This window comes from Bubalus bubalis, chromosome 20 (assembly GCF_019923935.1).
Source record: "Bubalus bubalis isolate 160015118507 breed Murrah chromosome 20, NDDB_SH_1, whole genome shotgun sequence".
NCBI classification, from domain to species: Eukaryota; Metazoa; Chordata; class Mammalia; order Artiodactyla; family Bovidae; genus Bubalus; species Bubalus bubalis.
The window spans coordinates 11,408,822-11,427,495 of NC_059176.1; the positions used below are offsets into that span (position 1 = coordinate 11,408,822).

An 18,674-nucleotide genomic window follows, 5' to 3' on the forward strand; every position below is an offset into this window, starting at 1 on the left:
GAAAAGCATGCTCAACAATAAAAGAACACATAAAGAAGTAATCTGAAATAATGATCAGTTGCTCAGCTGTGTCCGACTCTTTGCGGCCTCATGGACTATAGCCTGCCAGATGCCTCTGTCCGTGGGAATTTTGAGGCAGGAATACTGGAGTGGGTTGCTATTTCCTCCTCCAGGGGATCTTCCTGACCCAGGGATCGAATTTACCCGCCGCTTGTGTCTTCTGCATTGGTAGGTAGATTCTTTACCACTGGTGCCAATAATGGAGAGCTGGTATAAGTAGATTAGATTGCAATGGTCTTTACTTTTAACAATAAATGACTATCGCATTTAGAAAGATGAGAATGAATTTCATTCTGATATTATTAAATGTGTTCTTCAATAGAAGAATTCCAGAGCAGTCTTTTGAGAGGAAGAGGGTCAAAAGTGATCAAGAGGAAGGATTTCAGGATGTCAAAATGTTAGGTGCCTCAGAGGATGAACTTAGTCTGTCCTGTCATTTCACAGAGGGGCACAGCGAGGACCAGAGTGCTGACATGAACTGCATGTCCAGCTCTGTGGTCTCCACAGATCATTACCCTGTCCTGCCTCTATCTCAAGACTTTAAATGGAGCTTCCACAGTACAGTCATTAGAGCAATAATTGTATGGCTAAGAGATTCTCTGTAGTAACACTACTAACCTGTACCATCAATATTATTTTTTCTATTTACTATCAATTTTTTCTATTATGTAGTCTTCCCTTGAGCTCTATTCAATAAATATGCTGTTTTAAATGAATTTGGAATACATCTATTTTGTATATACCAATGGCCAATTAGAAATTTAGAACAAATTATAATACAGTTCAGTTCCTAAATGGGACTCCAGTATGGAGTTTCTGATGTGCAAAAAGATGCATGATGGAAACTGTATCAGAAAATATTCATCAAAATATTCATGAATTACCCTGATAGCTCAGTTGGTAAAGAATCTGCCTGCAATGCAGGCAGGAGACCCCAGTTCGATTCCTGGGTTGGGAAGATCCCCTGGAGAAGGGAAAGGCTACCCACTCCAGTATTCTGGCCAGGAGAATTCCATGAACTGTATAGTCCATAGGGTTGCAAAGAGTTGGATATGACTGAGCGACTTTCATTTTCACTTCATTCATGAATTAAGTGAACTATGTTTAAAAGAAAATCTGAATCCTGTTTAAATTTTCTTCTAATCAGAAGAGTCAGGTGTCCCATATGGAAGAGGAAACCTGTAACTATAGTTTGGGCATCTTGGATGAATTGCTTCTATGTGGATATGACCTCTACTTATGTTGATTTTTTTTTCCCCACTACCCTCTTACATGTCTAACCTAAGAGAAACAAAGGTTTCATCAATTCAAATAAGATACAACTGGTGCATAAAAAGGAACCACGAAGGGGTTCCTTATAACTTTAAGGAACAAATGTCAGTAGAAATCTCTATCCTATTGGACCCACAACTCTAGATTATATAGTGCAGTAGTATTTCTTAACTGGCATCATTACACCCATCCTTCTGAGCACTGGGTGATTAAATACCATGACCTTAAGCTAGTTGTTTGTTTTTGTTGTTGTTTTAGTCTCTTAAGTCATATCTGACTCTTTGCAACCCCATAGACTGTAGCCAGCCAGACTCCTCTGTCCATCAGATTTTCCAGGTAAGAATACTGGAGTGGGTTGGCATTTCCTTCTCCAGGGGATCTTCCTGATGCAGGAATCGAACCCGTATCTCCTGCACTGCAGGCAGATCTTTACTGCTGAGCCACCAGGGAAGCCCAAGCTAGTTGTTTAAAGGAATGCAAATATTTTGCAGAAAAAATACATAGATCTCAGCTATTAATGGGAGCCATTTAAAGTTTCTCGTCAATTCCCTAAGGTTACAACGTCTTTGCCATATATAAATTATCTTCTACAAAATATGTAACATAACCAGAGGCATGTGATAATAACCGTTTTAACTGATAGCATTTCCTCATTACAGACACTTCCTATTCTTTGGGAACTATTTAAGTGGGAAGGAAAGTACACTAAGAAAAAGAACAGAATCAAACACTTGGCAGTCCACCACTGGATTACTTACAAGGTAGCCTTCCGTGGTTGTGTATCTTTACTTCCACTGCTCTTGGGATCAACTGAGTTACCTGTCCCTCGGGAGGTGCTGGGCAGGGAAGTATTAGAAGAAAAGGAACTGGGAGCACTATTGGTGTTACGCGTCCGGAATGAGTCATCTGAAAGAACACATGTACAGTCAGCCAGATGGAGTCCACTAGAGAGATGTGAACCTTCGAGAAGGTTCATGAGAGCTGACTTTTCCCCTTCTTTTAAAGCCAACTTTACTAAGGTATAAATTATATACAATAGACTGCACAAATTTAAGGTCCTAAAATTTGTATATATTATGAGGCCATCACCACAATCAAGAATGAACACACCCATCACATTTGCTCCTGCCTCATCCCTCCGCTCCCTCTCCGATGCCAGGCAACCATGAACCTGCCTGCTGCTGCTCACTGCAGATTAGTTTGCATTTCATGAAATTTCATATAAATGGACTCAGTATACACTCTTTTTTTGTCTGACTTCTTTCATTCAGCGTAATTATGTTGCAATTCATCCTCATTTTATACGTCAATACTTTATCCTTTTTATTGTTGACCAGTATTCCTATTGGGAAATGGCATCACACTCCAGTATTTTTGCCTGGAGAATCCCATGGACAGAGGAGCCTGGTGGGTTACAGTCGTTGGGTTGCAGAGTAGGACATGACTGAGCGACTGAGAACATTCCTATTGCACGGACATGCTGAAATCGGTCTATCCAGTCTCCTATTGATAGACATCATGATTTCTGCCCCGATTATAATCTAATACAAATAAAGCTGCTGTGAATGACAGCGTGCAAGTTTGTATGTGGACATGTGTTTTCTCTTTCGTTAAGTCTTGAATGGAACTGCTGAATCATGTAGTCAGTGTATATTTAATTTTCTAAGAAACTGCCAAATTGCCGCCTGAAGTGATTATACCACTTTGCGTTTCCAGCAGCAATGTATGAGAGTCCTGGAGGGTTACTCCACATTCTCACACACTTGATATTGTGAGCGTTTTTAAACACTAGTGGATGTGATGTGGTATCTCCTTGTGTGTGTGTGATTTTTTTCTCATTGCATCCACTTTCATTTCTCTAATGTTACTGATCTTAAGCATCTTTTTATTTACTTACTTGTATATCTTCTCTTGTGAAATGCCTGTTCAAATCTTTTTCCCATTTTGAAATCAGTTGCCTGATTTGTTTTAAAGATTGTTGTATATTCTAAAAACTAAAAATAGAGCTACCATATGATCCTGCAATCCACTCCTGGGCATATACCCGGAGAAAACCATAATATGAAAAGATAAATGCACCGCAGCATTCATTGCAACACTGTTTGTAATAGCCAAGGCATTAGAAGCAAACTAAATGTCCATCAACAAATGAATGGATTAAGATGATTTGGTGGAATATGGAATATTACTCAACCATAAAAATAAAGTAATGCCATTAGCAGCATTTGAATGGACCTATGATAGTAAGTTGTCATACTATATGAAGTAAGCCAGGGAACAATAAATATATCACTTATATGTGGAATCTAAAAAAAGAAAAAAGATATAAATGAACTTATTTGCAAAACAGAAAGAGACTCACAGACATAGAAAACATAAAGAGGGTGGCAGGAGGGATAAATTAGGAGGTTGGGAATAGCTTACACACACTGCTATATATAAAACAGATAGCCAACAAGGATCTATTGAATGGCACAAGGCATGTGTACTCAGTCATGTCTGACTCTCTGTGACCCCCATGGACTGTAGCCAGCCAGGCTCCTCTGTCCATGGAATTTTCCAGGCGAGAATACTGGAGTGGGTTGCCATTTCCTTCTCCAGGGAATCTTCTTGACCCAGGGATTGAACCTCCTGCATTGGCAGGCAGATTCGTTACCAGCTGAGCCACTGGAGAAGCCAGCACAAAGAACTCTACTCAATATTTTGTAATAATCTATAAGGGAAGAGAATCTGAAGAATATATATATAACTGAATCACTGTGCTTGTACACCTGAAACTAACACTATTGTAAATCAACTATACTTCAACTTGAAAAAAAAAAAAAAAACTTGTATATTCTAGATACAAGTCCTTTGTCAGGTATATGTAACATGAATATTTTCTCCCAATCTGTGTCCTGCCTTTTATTTTTTTTAACACTCTATTTCAAAGTGTCAAACTTTTAAATTTTAATGAAGTACAGTAAGTTAATATTTTATGGGTTTGGAGAAATTTTTGTCAATTCTAAAAATCACAAAGACTTACTTCTATATTTTCTTCAGAAATGTCACATTTTTAACTTTTATGTTTAAGTTTACAATACATTTTGAGTTAATTTTGTGTATAGTGTGAGATAAGAATTGAGGTTCAGTTTTTTTGGGTTTATTATGGATATTCAATTGTTTTAGCATCAAAAAATTTTGGTAAAAAAAATCTTAAAACTCAGCTAACTATGTTTGTCAGTGTAGGTCATACAGTCTTGAGTACTGAAGCTTTAGGAGTAAATGATATCAGTTAATTTTTTTTTCAAAATACTCAGTTCTGTGTATTTAAATACACAGTAACTTTCAAAAATATTTTTATCAAGATTGCATTGAATCTCTGGCTCAATTTAAAAACAATTGACATCATAACAATATTAAGTTTTCCAATCCATGAACAAGGAATGACTTCCATTTACTTATGTCTAATTTCTTCCAGCAATGTTAGTATCTAGCAAACATTTTGCTAAATTTGATCCCTGAGCATTTAATATTTTTGAGGTTATTTAAAATGTTATCTTCAAACACATAATTTTTTAAAGTATTAGGTTTATAGAAAAATTGAGACGGGTATGAAGAATTCCCACCTACCCCCACAGTTCAGTCAGTTCAGTCACTCAGTCATGTCCAACTCTTTGCACCCCCATGGACTGCAGTATGCCAGGCTTCCCTGTCTATCACCAACTCCTGGAGCTTTCTCAGACTCATGTCCATCGAGTCAGTGATGTCATCCAACCATCTCGTCCTCTGTTGTCCCCTTCTCCTCCCGCCTTCAAATCTTTCCCAAAATCAGGGTCCTTTTTATTAATACCTTACATTTATATACTATACTTGGTACAATCAATGAGCCAATGGTAACATGGTATTATTAACAAAAATCCACAGTGTGTTCAGATTTCCTCAGTATCACCCAATGTCTGTTTGTATCTAAGGATACCATTCAGGACACCACAATACACTTACTTGTCAGGTCTCCTTTGCTGGGACAGCTTCTTAGCCTTCCCTTGCTTTTGATGACCTTAACAGTTGTGAGGGGTACTGGTCAAATATTTTGTAAGCTGTGCCTCTACTGGAATCTGTCTGATGCTTTTCTCACAATTAGACTAAGGTTATAAGTTTGAGGTAGGATGACAGAGTTAAAGTAGTATTTTCATCACATCATATCAAGAGTGCACACTGACAAATCTTTTTTTCTGTTTTCTGTTTTTTTATTTTATACTTCATGACAGATCACTAGATATGGGATTTTTTGAGGAAATATTTTTAAAAACTAGGATTCTTGATGTAACTTGACCAAATTGCTCCCAAAAACTTCCACCGATTTTCATATCTACCTGCAATGGATACATTGCAACTTGTTTCCATGAATCCTTACTAGAATTTCCTTTACATTTCCTCCAGCCTGTGGTACCTACAGAGCTTTGGAATGCTATCATTGATGACTGATGGGTACATGTTAAGTAAATAGTATTAATTTGAGTTTCCACACTGTGTCTTTGACCTTTCCATTTTTTATTTAACACTACTCCCCCCACCCCACACACACCCTCTCCACACTCCAGCCTGACAGGCTGCTGTTGGTCTCTAAAGACACAATAGTCAGCTTTTACTTCTAACAGGTTCTCTGAATGGGATGGTATTCCATACCCTTCTCTGCCTGTCAAAATTCTAGAGCACCTTAAGGTTCATCTCAACTGACAATCATCCTCAAGCCCATCTTCGCTCCCAAAGTAAATACAATCTCTATGTGAACACCTAATATATTTGTTTAGAGATATTTTGCTCCCATTTTTCTCATTATAGAGCAGATATGTAATTGTATAGTGATATTTTCCTCAGTCTGAAAGTCATTAAGTAACAAATAATAAGCACATTTTTCTAACCAAGAAACCTAGGAAATACTTCATTCAATTTATTTCCTCTCCCCAAAATAATACTGAAACTTTAAGACAATATTTTTCAAATATTTTAATAAATGATTTACCCTTATGAGAAATATGCTTTTTAGGCCATGGATGTTAAACTTTAGAATCTGCAGACCATACACAGACCTACCTCAATTTATTGCTCTTCATTTTTCAAAACAGATAAAGCATTTTCTCTTGTTTTTTTGGTTTTTTTACAAATTGAAAGGTTTGTGACAACACTGCACCCAGAAAGTCTACCAGAACCGTTTTTCCAATAGTGTTTGCTCACTTCTTGTCTTTGTGTCATATTTGGATAATTCTTGCAATATTTCCAACTGTTGCCTTGTTATTATATTTACGGTGGTGTCTGTGATCAGTAATGTTTGATGTTACTACTGAAATTGTCTTAGGGCACCATGAACCACATCCATATAAGATGGCATACCTAACTGATGAATGTTGTATGTGCTCTATTTCTGGCCATTCCCTGATCGCTATCCCTCTACAGGCCTCCTTGTTCCCTGAAATACAACAACATTGTGTCGAATAAAAGCCACACCTACTTGTTATGTATTGTCTGTGGCTGCTTTTACTCTGCTATACTACAGTTGAGTAATTGTCACAGAAACCAGTTTGGCCAAGAGAATCCAAAATATTTACCATGTGGTCCTTTACAGAGAAGTTTGCTTATCCCTGGTATAAACTTTCAAGTATGTAATACTATAACTGTTTAGCTGCATATGATCCACAGTGAAGCTTTAGTGTTTTTAACTTCCTTAAAAATTAAAACTTTTAGTCTATGCCCGAGCAGGTCTTCAGACTGCAGTAAAACCTATCCTATCATTTTGTACTTTTCCTCTTTTAAAAGTATTGAACTCTGACTCTTGACACAGTGAAAACAAAATAGTATTGTCAAGCATTTTAATTGCTAGGGGAAAGTTTCTTTGCTATTTGATAGAGACATAAATGTGGGGACACTGTATCTAGAAATAAAGAAATGAGTCATTTAAAGAAAACTGTATTTTATTAAATTTAATAATTATTTGAAGAGCTCAGATTTCTACTTACCAGTTAGTGAAATCATAGAAGTCTTTGATAAACCTGAGACAGAAGGTGTATATGCTGCTGTAGAACTTTTACTAGAAAAGAACATGATTTAGTTAAAAATACAAGAAAATGTGTCTTTCAGCCTCAGCCACTAATCAGAAAATACCACTTGGTCTTTCCTAACTTTTCCTTAATGCTTTCCTCTACTTGTTATGAAACATGCTTACTACTTTTCTCATTTATTTTTTATATTCCACACCTCACAACAATTACTTTAAGTTAAAGGCATTTCCTTAAACTTCTGCTACATCAGAATAACAGTTTTTCTTTTGATACGCAGCCAAAACAGGTACTAGAGATAAAATTTTCCTAGGAATAATATATCTTTAGTTCTATTCTCTTTTGCCCATCTTGAGATCACCCTATTGGCTAGGAACTGTAAATAATTCTACCAATAATGTCGAAAAGCATAGCTGAAACACATCCAGATTAAGCTTTTTTTTTTCAATTTTTTAATAAAAAGGTTTAAAAAAATAAAAGAAAAAACATTTTTTCCATAACATAGTCTTTTTCTTGATAAAGAGTTTTAAAGACATTTACAGTTCCTTAAAATTACTTTGCTTGCTGACTAATTTTCAGCTGTTACATATTTACTATATATGTATACTATATATAAGAGTCATGGTCATTTAATTTATACTGATTCTCCCCTAATCTTAACTGTTTATAATTTTGTCTGCTGGGCCAAAAGGGAGACTAGATGTACAACCACAGTCAGGAGAACTCTGTTGTGACCATTTTACCACAGAAAGAGGCCAGTGGTTTCTTCATGGACAGAAACAACACAAACAGCAAATGGCTAGCACATCTATTCAGTGAATGGGGCATGTCCACACCCATTTAGAAGCTGTGTGGCATGTGCGATAGAGCACCACTCTCCTCATAAAACGATATACAGATTCCATGATGTGTTACACAGGATAGGGGAAGTAGTCTTCCTAGAATTCCAGGATAACTGTTCTTATGCAAATTGGTAAGACTACTATTTTTCTTAATATGAAATTTTTATAGATGGTAACTTATTGTTCACCTATGAAAAACCTCAAAATTAATTCCAATTTTATATAATAATGTAAACATCTCACATAAAGATGTGTTAAAATAAAAATTAAGTCAGAATGTGAAGAGCTGACAGATCATACCTAGTAGTACATTTGTCTAAGTTGCCATATTTTGCATGAAAAGCTTGATTATTAAAAGACTGGCTTCGAATCAATTTAGATTTCTTGATTTCTTTACCTAGAGTAACAAGCAGAAGGCAAATGTAATTGTTTAGTTCATCAGTTCATCCTCAGCTGCCCCAACCCCATTCCCTCTCCAGCTCCCACCACTGTGAGTACCACACTGAGTGGGTGGCTTCCCTGCCTTGGTTTGACCTGACTGGAGTATTTCTTACTTCACTGCCCATTAAGAAGCACCAAACGAAGTAAAAGAAAAATAGAGCTTTTCAAACAATATCTCATATCTCATAGAGTGACTTCCTTGTAATTATCATTTATAAAAGGAAAAAAGCAGACACAAAAACCAGTTTCTTACTTGTGGATGGGGTGGCAGAGGATCCAGGAACAGAAATGGCGATGTTCTTGGGCAGACTTGTTGGTGTCTTAGAGTCTCTACCTAAAACAAACTCTGTTTTAAGTGTTATAAATTCCTCTGATTAATCTCCATACACACAAGACAACACAGAGACTATGAACCACTTTCTCTCACTAAGCAGCACTATTTCCCAAATCTTATTCTTTATATATTTAAATATTTCATTCTTAGTTACTCAGTGATCAATTTCACAATCTTATTGCTATTATCAACCTTCAAACTTTCCTTTGAAGGATCTGAACCTCTGCACTGATCCTCACCATTTATTTATTGGTGAGGATCTGTATCAGTTAGCATCCATTTATGAGAACAACTTTTGATAAACCAAAGAAAGTGATTTTCCACATAAAATTAAAAACTTAGCATAGGGAGGTTCAAGAGGGAGAGGACATATGTATACCTATGGTTGATTCATGTTGATATTTGGCAGAAACCAACAAAATTCTGTAAAGCAATTATCCTTCAATTAAAAAATAAACAAGTACATATTTAAAAAAAAAAACAAACTCAGCATGGCCTTTCAGAATGCTGGGATATAACATCAATTATGTACCTTGGTGGTGAGGATGTGGGAAAAGAACTTACGTTTCTTTTCAAAGGTTTTATCACTCATGGGCCTTCCATCATTTTGTTGCTTCTCTTTTTCTAATTGCTCCTATTAATAAAACAGCACCTTAGTATTAAAGTAAGCATAAGTAGGTTTACTTTTTTAAGGTTTCTAAAATAACATTTATTTATTAAAAGTTAACATGTGCATAATAGGCAACCAAAATAACACAAGAAGCAAAAAGCAAAGTCATTCACAATCACAAGCAGTTTACCGTTTGACGTGTCCTCCCAGGTCTCATTTGTGTATTTTCATAACTAAGCATCCATTTTTATGTAATTAAGATCATACAGTTATGTATCATGTTGTTTCACACATCATGATTATTTACCATTTCAAAGTCCCAAAGCTCTGAATATTTTAATAACCAAGAATACACTACACCAACCCAATCTAGAAGGAAAAAAATGTAATCTTGCCTTTCTTGATGACAAAATTTCAGAGAAGACAAAAGTGGCAACAGAACTCTAGATAAAGATACTGGCAGAGCTATGATTAAAATACTACATTCCCTTAATGTCCAATTAAAAGTGAGACATAAAGCAACAGAGTACTCAAAGTATAACACTTATAGGAGGATTCATTATCCGATCTAAACTATTAAAGTATAGCAAGGAGGTATGCTTCCGTTAAATTAATTATTTAACAAGCATAAGTAGATTTGGAAAACTATTCTAATCAGAAATTACTCTAAGCTTTAGAGATATAAAAATACAGTTCACAAAAATACCTAACAGAAGTAATTTTTTTTCAAAATTGGTATCTAAAGAAGTCACAGTTCTTTCAGATTTTTTTTTTAACATCTACGGAATTGTGCCCTTGGAGGGTTGTCAAGATAAAACAATGAATTTGGTATCCCTGTTGCAATGAGCCTTTCAGATGGTAAAGAATCTGCCTGCAATGCAGGAGACCCAGGTTTCATCCCTGGGTCGGGAAGACCCCCTGGAGAAGGGAACAGCAAACCACTCCAGTACTCTTGCCTAGAGAATTCCATGGACAGAGGAGCCTGGGGTTTATAGTCCATGGGGTCATAAAGAGTTGGACACGACTGAGTCACAAACACTTTCACTTCACTTTCATTCACTAATTCTCATCAGCAAAATATTGGTACTATTGGCCCTTTCCATTTCTAACTGATAAGTGAAAAAACAACACCCTTCTTTTAAAAGCCTGAGAGAAAAAAATTTTGTAGATATTATTTAAATTTTGATTGAAGTATAATACACATAGAGAAAGTACACAAACTGTAAGTATACAGCTCAGTAAATTTTCCCAAAATGCACACACCCATATAATCAGCTCCCAGACCAAGAAACAAAATGTTACGAAGCTCAAAGTCTTCTTTATCCCAACAGAATAACCAAGATAACTCATATCAGGTTCTGAACAAACATGACCAACATGTACAGAACACTACAGTCAACAATGGAGAATACACATTCTTTTCAAGAACAAGTGTAAAATGAAGAAAAAGAGAAAACAGACAAAAAATTCCACACAGACTTGGACTGCATAAAAAACTATTAAATAAAAATTATAAAACTGAAAATAAAACATGCAAAGCTGAAAAATATTGCTAAGTGAGCTTAAGAAGTACTGCCATTTGTTTTATCTTTTCCTCTACTATGTAATCATATTAATCACAATTATCCTGAAGTCCTTGTTGGGTAACTCTAATAGTAGGATCATCTGTGAATCTTTTTCTAGTCTCTGATTTTTGTCTTGGGTTTAGGTTATTAAGTCCTAAAGTTATAAGTTATATAAGTTATTAATAAGTTATTAAGTTATATAACTTATTATAAGTTATATAAGTTATAAGTCCTAAAATTTTTAGAGCCTGTTTACTCTTTTCAACGTCTACCACTGACAATCCTGAGCTCTAATCTTTGTTTTAGACTGCTGAATAACACAATTGCTTTTCAGAGGATTTCCACTTAAGTTTTTAATCTCACAGCACAATTTTTTGTAGAGAAATAGACAATATAATAAAATAAATGGGAATATTGTAACTGAAAAACACAGTACTGGAAACTTTAAAACCACTGGATGGGCTCAATAGCCAAACGGAGAAGGCAGGAAAAGAACTGGTGACATTGAAGATGGATCAACAGAGATTATTCACTCTGAGAAGCAGAGTTTAAGGAGGAAAAAAGAGAAAGAATAAAGCCTTATGGACCTGTGGGATGATATCAAAAGATCTAACACGTGTATAATTATTGACCCAGAAATATAAGAGTGAGCAACAGGGGACAGAAGATATATTTAAACAAGGGGTCAAACCTTCCCAAATTGGGGAAATGATACATGTTTACAGATTCATGAAGCTCAACAAATCCAAAACAGGATAAATATGAAGCAAATCATGCCTAAAAATATCAAAATCAAACTGCTAAAAAGAAAAAAATACCTTGGAAGTAGTCAGAGACAAACATTATACACAGAAGAACAATAATTCAAATGAGAGCAGATATTTTATCAGATACTAGAGACCAGAACAAAGATAGAAATAACTCTTTTAAGTACAGTATGAAAAAAGGCTTCCAAACGCAGTATTCAATAAAAATATCCCTTAAAGAGGAAGGCAAAAATAAGATAAATTTTGATAAAATTTATCGAAAATTTTAGATAAAGGAAAACTAAGATAATCTGTCTAAAAATACTTGCACTTCATTCTTCAGGCTGAAGGGGAAAAAAAACGAGAGGGAAACTTGGGTCTAAGCAATGGATGATGGTTCTATAATGACCTACAAGACCTTCTAGAACTAACACCAAAAAAAGATGTTCTTTTCATCATAGGGGACTGGAATGCAAAAGTAGGAAGTCAAGCGATACCTGGAGTAACAAGCAAGTTTGGCTTTGGAGTACAAAATGAAACAGGGCAAAGGCTAACAGAGCTTTGCCAAGAAAATGCACTGGTCATAGCAAACACCCTCTTCCAACAACACAAGAGAAGACTCTACACATGGACATGCCCAGATGGTCAATACTGAAATTAGACTGATTATACTCATTAGAGCTGAAGATGGAGAAGTTCTATGCAGTCAGCAAAAATAAGACCAGGAGACGACTGTGGCTCAGATTATGAAATCCTTATTGCAAAATTCAGAGATTATTCACGCTGAGAAGCAGGGAAAACCACTAGACCATTCAGGTATGACCTAAATCAAACCAAATCCCTTACAATTATACAGTGGAAGTGACAAATAAATTCAAGGGATTAGATCTGATAGGCAGAGTACCTGAAGAATTATGGACAGAGGGTTGTAACATTGTACAGGAGGCAGTGATCAAGACCATCCTCAAGAAAAACAAAAGCAAAAAGGCAAAATGGTTGTCTGAGGAGACCTTACAAATAGCTGAGAAAAGAAGAGAAGTGAAAGGCAAAGGAGAAAAGGAAAGATATACTCATTTGAATGTAGAGTTCCAAAGAACAGCAAGGAGAGATAAGAAAGCTTTCCTCAAGATGACATAATGGCTCAGGTAGAATGTCTGATTATATCAAAAACCAACTTCTAGAACAAATAAGAAAACAGTATGTCTGCAAAATACAAGGCTAATATACAAAAATCAACAGTATTCTTTTTTTTTAATTTTTATTATTATTTTTTTTTTACTTTACAATATTGTATTGGTTTTGCCATACATCAACATGCATCTGCCATGGGTGTACACGTGTTCCCCATCCTGAACCCCCCTCCCACCTCCCTCCCCAATCAACAGTATTCTTAAGCTCCAGCAACAAAAAACTAGAAAGCAAAATTCAAACTTACAATTCCATCCACAATGCCAAGAAATGTAATATACTAGAAATAAATCTAACAAAAGACTTCCTTGAACTCTATACTTGAGACTACCAAAACTACTGAGAAGAAAAGTAAAGACTAAATAAACCAATCATAAGACTCATAATGTTTAGATGGCAATTTTCCAAATTGATCTACAGATCAATGACAATTAACACAATCCTAACTAAAATTTCAGGCTTTTAGAAATTGACAAACTGATTCTAAACTTTATATCAAAATGCAGAGGGCCTCAACTGGCCAAAGCAACTTAAAATAATAAGTTTGAAAACTGACCCTACCTGAGTTTAAGAATTATTACACAGTGTTCAAGGCAGTTTAGAATGGCCAGAAAGACAAACATAAAAATCAGTGGAATGAAATAGTGAGTCCCTAAGCAGAGACACACACACACATATATATACCTATGAACAACTGATTAAAAAAAAAAAGGTGCTAAAGCAATTCAATGGGGAAAAGAAAATTTTCCACAAATGGTGCTAGAATAATTGCTTAGTCAGATAGAAAAAAATAAACAAAATTAACTTGAAATGATTCATAGACCTAAATGTAAAACCTAAAACTAAAATTCCTAGGAAAAAAACAGGAAAAAGTCTTTATAATTTGGGGATAGACTAAGGGCTTCCTCTGGTGACTCAAAAGGTAAAAGCATCTGCCTGCAATGCAGGAGACCTGGGTTCAATCCCTGGGTTGGAAAGATCCCCTGGAGAAGGAAATGGCAACCCACTCCAGTATTCTTGCCTGGAGAATCCCATGGATGGAGGAGCCTGGTAGGCTACAGTCCATGAGATCGCAAAGAGTTGGACATGACTGAATGACTTCACTTACACTTTCAAAGGATTCTTGGGTACAAAAAAAGCATGAACTATGCTAAGAGAAAGCATGGATATAAGTTGCACTTGATCAATATTAAAAATGTCTCAGTCGTGTCCAACTTTTTGCAACCCCATGGACTGTAGCCTATCAGGCTCCTCCGTCCATGGGATTTTCCAGGCAAGAGTGCTGGAGTGGATTGCCATTTCCTTCTCCAGGGGATCTTCCCGACCCAGGAAACGAACCTGGGTCTCCCGCATTGCAGGCAGACACTTTACCATCTGAGCCACCAGGGAAACCCCTTCAAAAGATACCATTAAGTAAACGAAAAAAGAAGCACAGACTCCAATAAAATATTCATAAAATGTGTATCTGACAAAGGAATTGTATTCAGAGTTTATGAAGAACTCTTACAACTTGATAATAAGAAGAGAAACAACCCACTTTAAAATCTGAAAATAGACTTCATCAACTAAGATATAAGGATGGCCAATACACAAAGGCAAAGATGCTCAGCCTCATTAGGCATCAGGGATATACAATCTGAAATTGCAGTGAGATACCATTACACCCTCACTCTAACAAGCATTACAGAGGATATGAGGTAACTGAAGTTCTCCACCACAGTCAGTGGGGGTGTAAAATGGTGCAGTTACTTTGCAAAACAGTCTCTGTTTTTAAGTTAAGCATACTTTAACATATGATCCATGCATTCAACTCCTAGGTTATTTTCCCAAAGAAATCCAAGTATACATCCACTCAAAGACTTCTTCACTAATATTCCCAAGCTAGAAGTAACCCAAATGTCCATTAAGGAAGGGATATAACACATGGTAAGTGACTTTCCAGGTGGCGCTAGTGGTAAAGAACCTGCCTGCCAATGCAGGAGATGTAAGAGATGCGGGTTTGATCCCTGGGTCGGAAGATCACTTGGAGAAGGGAAAGGCAATCCACTTCAGTATTCTTGCCTGGAGAATCCCATGGACAGAAGAGCCTGGTGGGCTATAGATGGGGTCACCAAGAGTTGGACACAACTGAAGCGACTTAGCATGCATGCAAAAACATGGTGGTATATCCATAGTCTGGGCTACTATTTAGAAATAAAAAGGAGTGATCTCTTGATATACACAACAACGTAGAAGAATCTCAAAATAATTATGCTGATGGAGAGAAGCATGACCCAAAAAGTACTAATAAATGATTCAATTCATTAGTTGTAGATCACAAAGGGGCACAACAAAATTTTTGAGGGAACAGCAATGTTTGGTATTTTATATGCTGGTTTCATGGATATGTCCATATGTCAAAATTTACCAAATTGTATACATTAAGCATTTGCAGTTAATCGTAAGTCAATATACTTCAAGAAGGTATTTTTTTAAAGGCTTTCAAATGTAGTTTTCCTTCCAGTTCATAAAAGAACATATTTCAAAAGATTAGGATTCTTCTTTAGTTATTTATAGAGAAAGTAAAAGTAGTGTGATACTGAAATAATTTACTAAGTTTAATAACATAGCACAGTTAATACTGGTCAGAAAGGAGTAGGTGTGTATGCATGTGAAAACATACCATTTCCAAAAGAAGTAGCTCTTCTCTTTCTTTCTCTTGATCCAACAAATCTTTCTCATAAAACTTTTTCTGAAACTAAGTTTAAAGTTTAAAATGAAATTGTGAAACAGTAATGATGAGTCTCTGCCAATTTTTAAAGATTCCTTTCCACACAAGGTAAAGGGAGTATACTTACAGCATCCATGGACATTTCCATTCTGTCCAACTCTAACACGGTCTGTAAAGAAAATGTTTTAAAATAATTCAACAGCAATTAAATCAACTACTCATTTCTCAAAAAGATTCCTTTTCTAGACAGAGGTTCAAAGAAGAAATTTCTCCACTATGTGAAAGGCTAAATTAAAAAACCTTTAAAGTTCTTCTTAACTCTGTGCTGACTTTTAATCAGCCACTATACATTAATACCAGGATTTCCCTGGTGGGTCAGATGGTAAAGTGTCTGCCTACAATGTGGGAGACCCGGCTTGAATCCCTGGGTGGGGAAGATCCCCTGGAGAAGGAAATGGCAACCCACTCCACTACTCTTGCCTGGAAAATCCCATGGATGGAGGAGCCTGGTAGGCTACAGTCCATGGGGCCACAGAGTCAGACACGACTGAGCTACTTCACTTCACATATTAATACCAGGATCAATTTAAACTTTAAAAGTTTTTAACCTTAAGAAAAGCAGGTCTACAGGATTCTTTTAAATACTAAATACATGCAATTTAACTATTTTCTAATAACTCCCTGTGCCACTCTTTCCTGAATGTTCAGAAATATAATTTTTCAAATTAAAAAAATCTTTTGGCTAAATACATATGAAGCTGGCTACCATTTAGTTTCATATTCTTGGTTCCTTTCCACAGAAAACTTTTGATCCTTATGACATTCTAATGAATAGAAAATACTTTGCTCTGAAAGCATTCTCTTAATTTATGTCTTTCAGAATACACTGTCTGAAATAAATTATTTCAATCAAACACTGGCCCATCTAATCCAGGGTTCTATCTCTGACAGAAGACAGTACTTCTTTATAGGAATAACTCTGATGGTCAAGATACAAGTACATTTATTCATATGCCCAAAGCTATCAATTGCAAACATAGTATTTATTTGGTTTTATTTTCATGCTGAAATTTATGAAAATGTTACAATTCACACCATGAAATATCCCTTTTAAATGAAATTACTTTTCATCTTAAAAAAACTGACCAGACTAAGCTATTTCATTTTTATTGCAAGGCTTTGAATAGCTTCCTGAGGGGTTCCCACACCAATACGTCAGTTTGATAAACATTATAGTACAGAATTTTTATGAGACAGAATGACTTCCTCATGTGCAATGTTCTTAAAATAACTGTACTCCTGAATAATCCATTCAGTAATCTACTTAATTATAGCATTTTGCCCCTATTTAATGGGGTCAGCTTGAGTTATCTCTTCAGTTTATAAATACTCTCAAAAAAGTAACTGGAACTTGCCTGGTGGGTAGGGGTTAAGAATCCACCTCTGGATGCACGGGACATAAGTTCAGTCTCCGGTCAGGAAACTAAGATCCCACGTGCAGCTGGGCAACTAAGCCCACACACCACAAGGGAGATCTTACACGCTGCAACCAAGACCTGATGCAGCCAAATTAACTAATTATTTTAAAAAGTAACTGTCTCACATTTACTATTTTGAAAGTTAACACCATTGCCTATACTTCTGTAATTAAATGGTAAAGAGAAATATCTGGTAAAAACAAATGTATGTATATCTATGTTTTTAGATTTAGATGCATGTCCAGATTCTGAGTATCTCTGATTATTTCAGTTAATGAAAGGAGAATTTACATTTCAGTAAAATAAAATTATACTAATTAATACTAAGTTATCAAATCACTTTTTAAAAAAGCTTCTTATGCAACATCGCAAGAGTCCCTAGAAAAAAGAAAATAAAATCAAAGGGTTCTCCTTCCCCCACCCCCCATTACTGATACCAAGTTGTTGATAACATTAATAAATTCATTTCTCTCACTACAAATAAAGGCTCAAAAACTATGTATCCTGAATTCCACATTCAGATTCATAGAAATAACAACTTGACTTAATCTCATAAAAACATTAGGTAAATGTTTGGCAAAAAAGGTTTTAAAGATTGTAAAGTATTTTCAAGTTTGACTTCACTAACCCAAATGTTTATTGTTTCAGTGTTAAACACTGCCAAACAATCCATATAAGATCACAGGCTTAAAAAAACCTAACAAAAAAAGCCATAAAACACAATGTTACATAGTTGAAAAGGGGTAGTTCAGTTCAGTTCAGTTCAGTCTCTCAGTCGTGTCCGACTCTTTGCCACCCCATGAATCACAGCACGCCAGGCCTCCCTGTCCATCACCAACTCCCGGAGTTCACTCAGACTCACATCCATCGAGTCAGTGATGCCATCCAGCCATGTCATCCTCTGTTGTCCCCTTCTCCTCCTGCCCCCAATCCCTCCCAGCATCAGGGTCTTTTCCAATGAGTCAACTCTTTGCATGAGGTGGTCAAAGTATCGGAGTTTCAGCTTTAGCATCAGTCCTTCCAAACAACACCCAGGGCTGATCTCCTTTAGAATGGACTGGTTGGATCTCCTTGCAGTCCAAGGGACTCTCAAGAGTCTTCTCCAACACCACAGTTCAAAAGCATCAATTCTTCGGCGCTCAGCTTTCTTCACAGTCCAACTCTCACATCCATACATGACCACAGGAAAAACCATAGCCTTGACTAGAAGGACCTTTGTTGGCAAAGTAATGTCTCTGCTTTTTAATATGCTATCTAAGTTGTTCATAACTTTCCTTCCAAGGAGTAAGCGTCTTTTAATTACATGGCTGCAGTCACCATCTGCAGTGATTTTGGAGCCCAAAAAATAAAGTCTGACACTGTTTCCACTGTTTCCCCATCTATTTCCTATTAA

General features: G+C 36.1%; 1 protein-coding gene across 7 annotated transcripts in view; it reads right to left on the reverse strand.

Annotated features, from left to right (window-relative positions):
- PPP4R4 (protein phosphatase 4 regulatory subunit 4) overlaps window positions 1-18,674 on the reverse strand; it is a 101,231-nt gene that overhangs the window by 1,987 nt on the left and 80,570 nt on the right. For 4 of the 7 annotated variants that reach the window (XM_025271818.3, XM_044932737.1, XM_025271822.2 and 1 more), the window contains 7 exons: window positions 15,931-15,972; window positions 15,756-15,830; window positions 9,549-9,618; window positions 8,904-8,996; window positions 8,510-8,606; window positions 7,329-7,399; window positions 2,091-2,238 (listed from right to left, as the gene is read on the reverse strand). In XM_025271818.3, the coding sequence (XP_025127603.1) occupies window positions 2,091-2,238; window positions 7,329-7,399; window positions 8,510-8,606; window positions 8,904-8,996; window positions 9,549-9,618; window positions 15,756-15,830; window positions 15,931-15,972 (596 nt within the window). The remainder of the gene's footprint in view (window positions 1-2,090; window positions 2,239-7,328; window positions 7,400-8,509; window positions 8,607-8,903; window positions 8,997-9,548; window positions 9,619-15,755; window positions 15,831-15,930; window positions 15,973-18,674) is intronic. The other 3 variants (XM_006041188.4, XM_025271819.3, XM_025271820.3) reach the window with 3 other exon arrangements.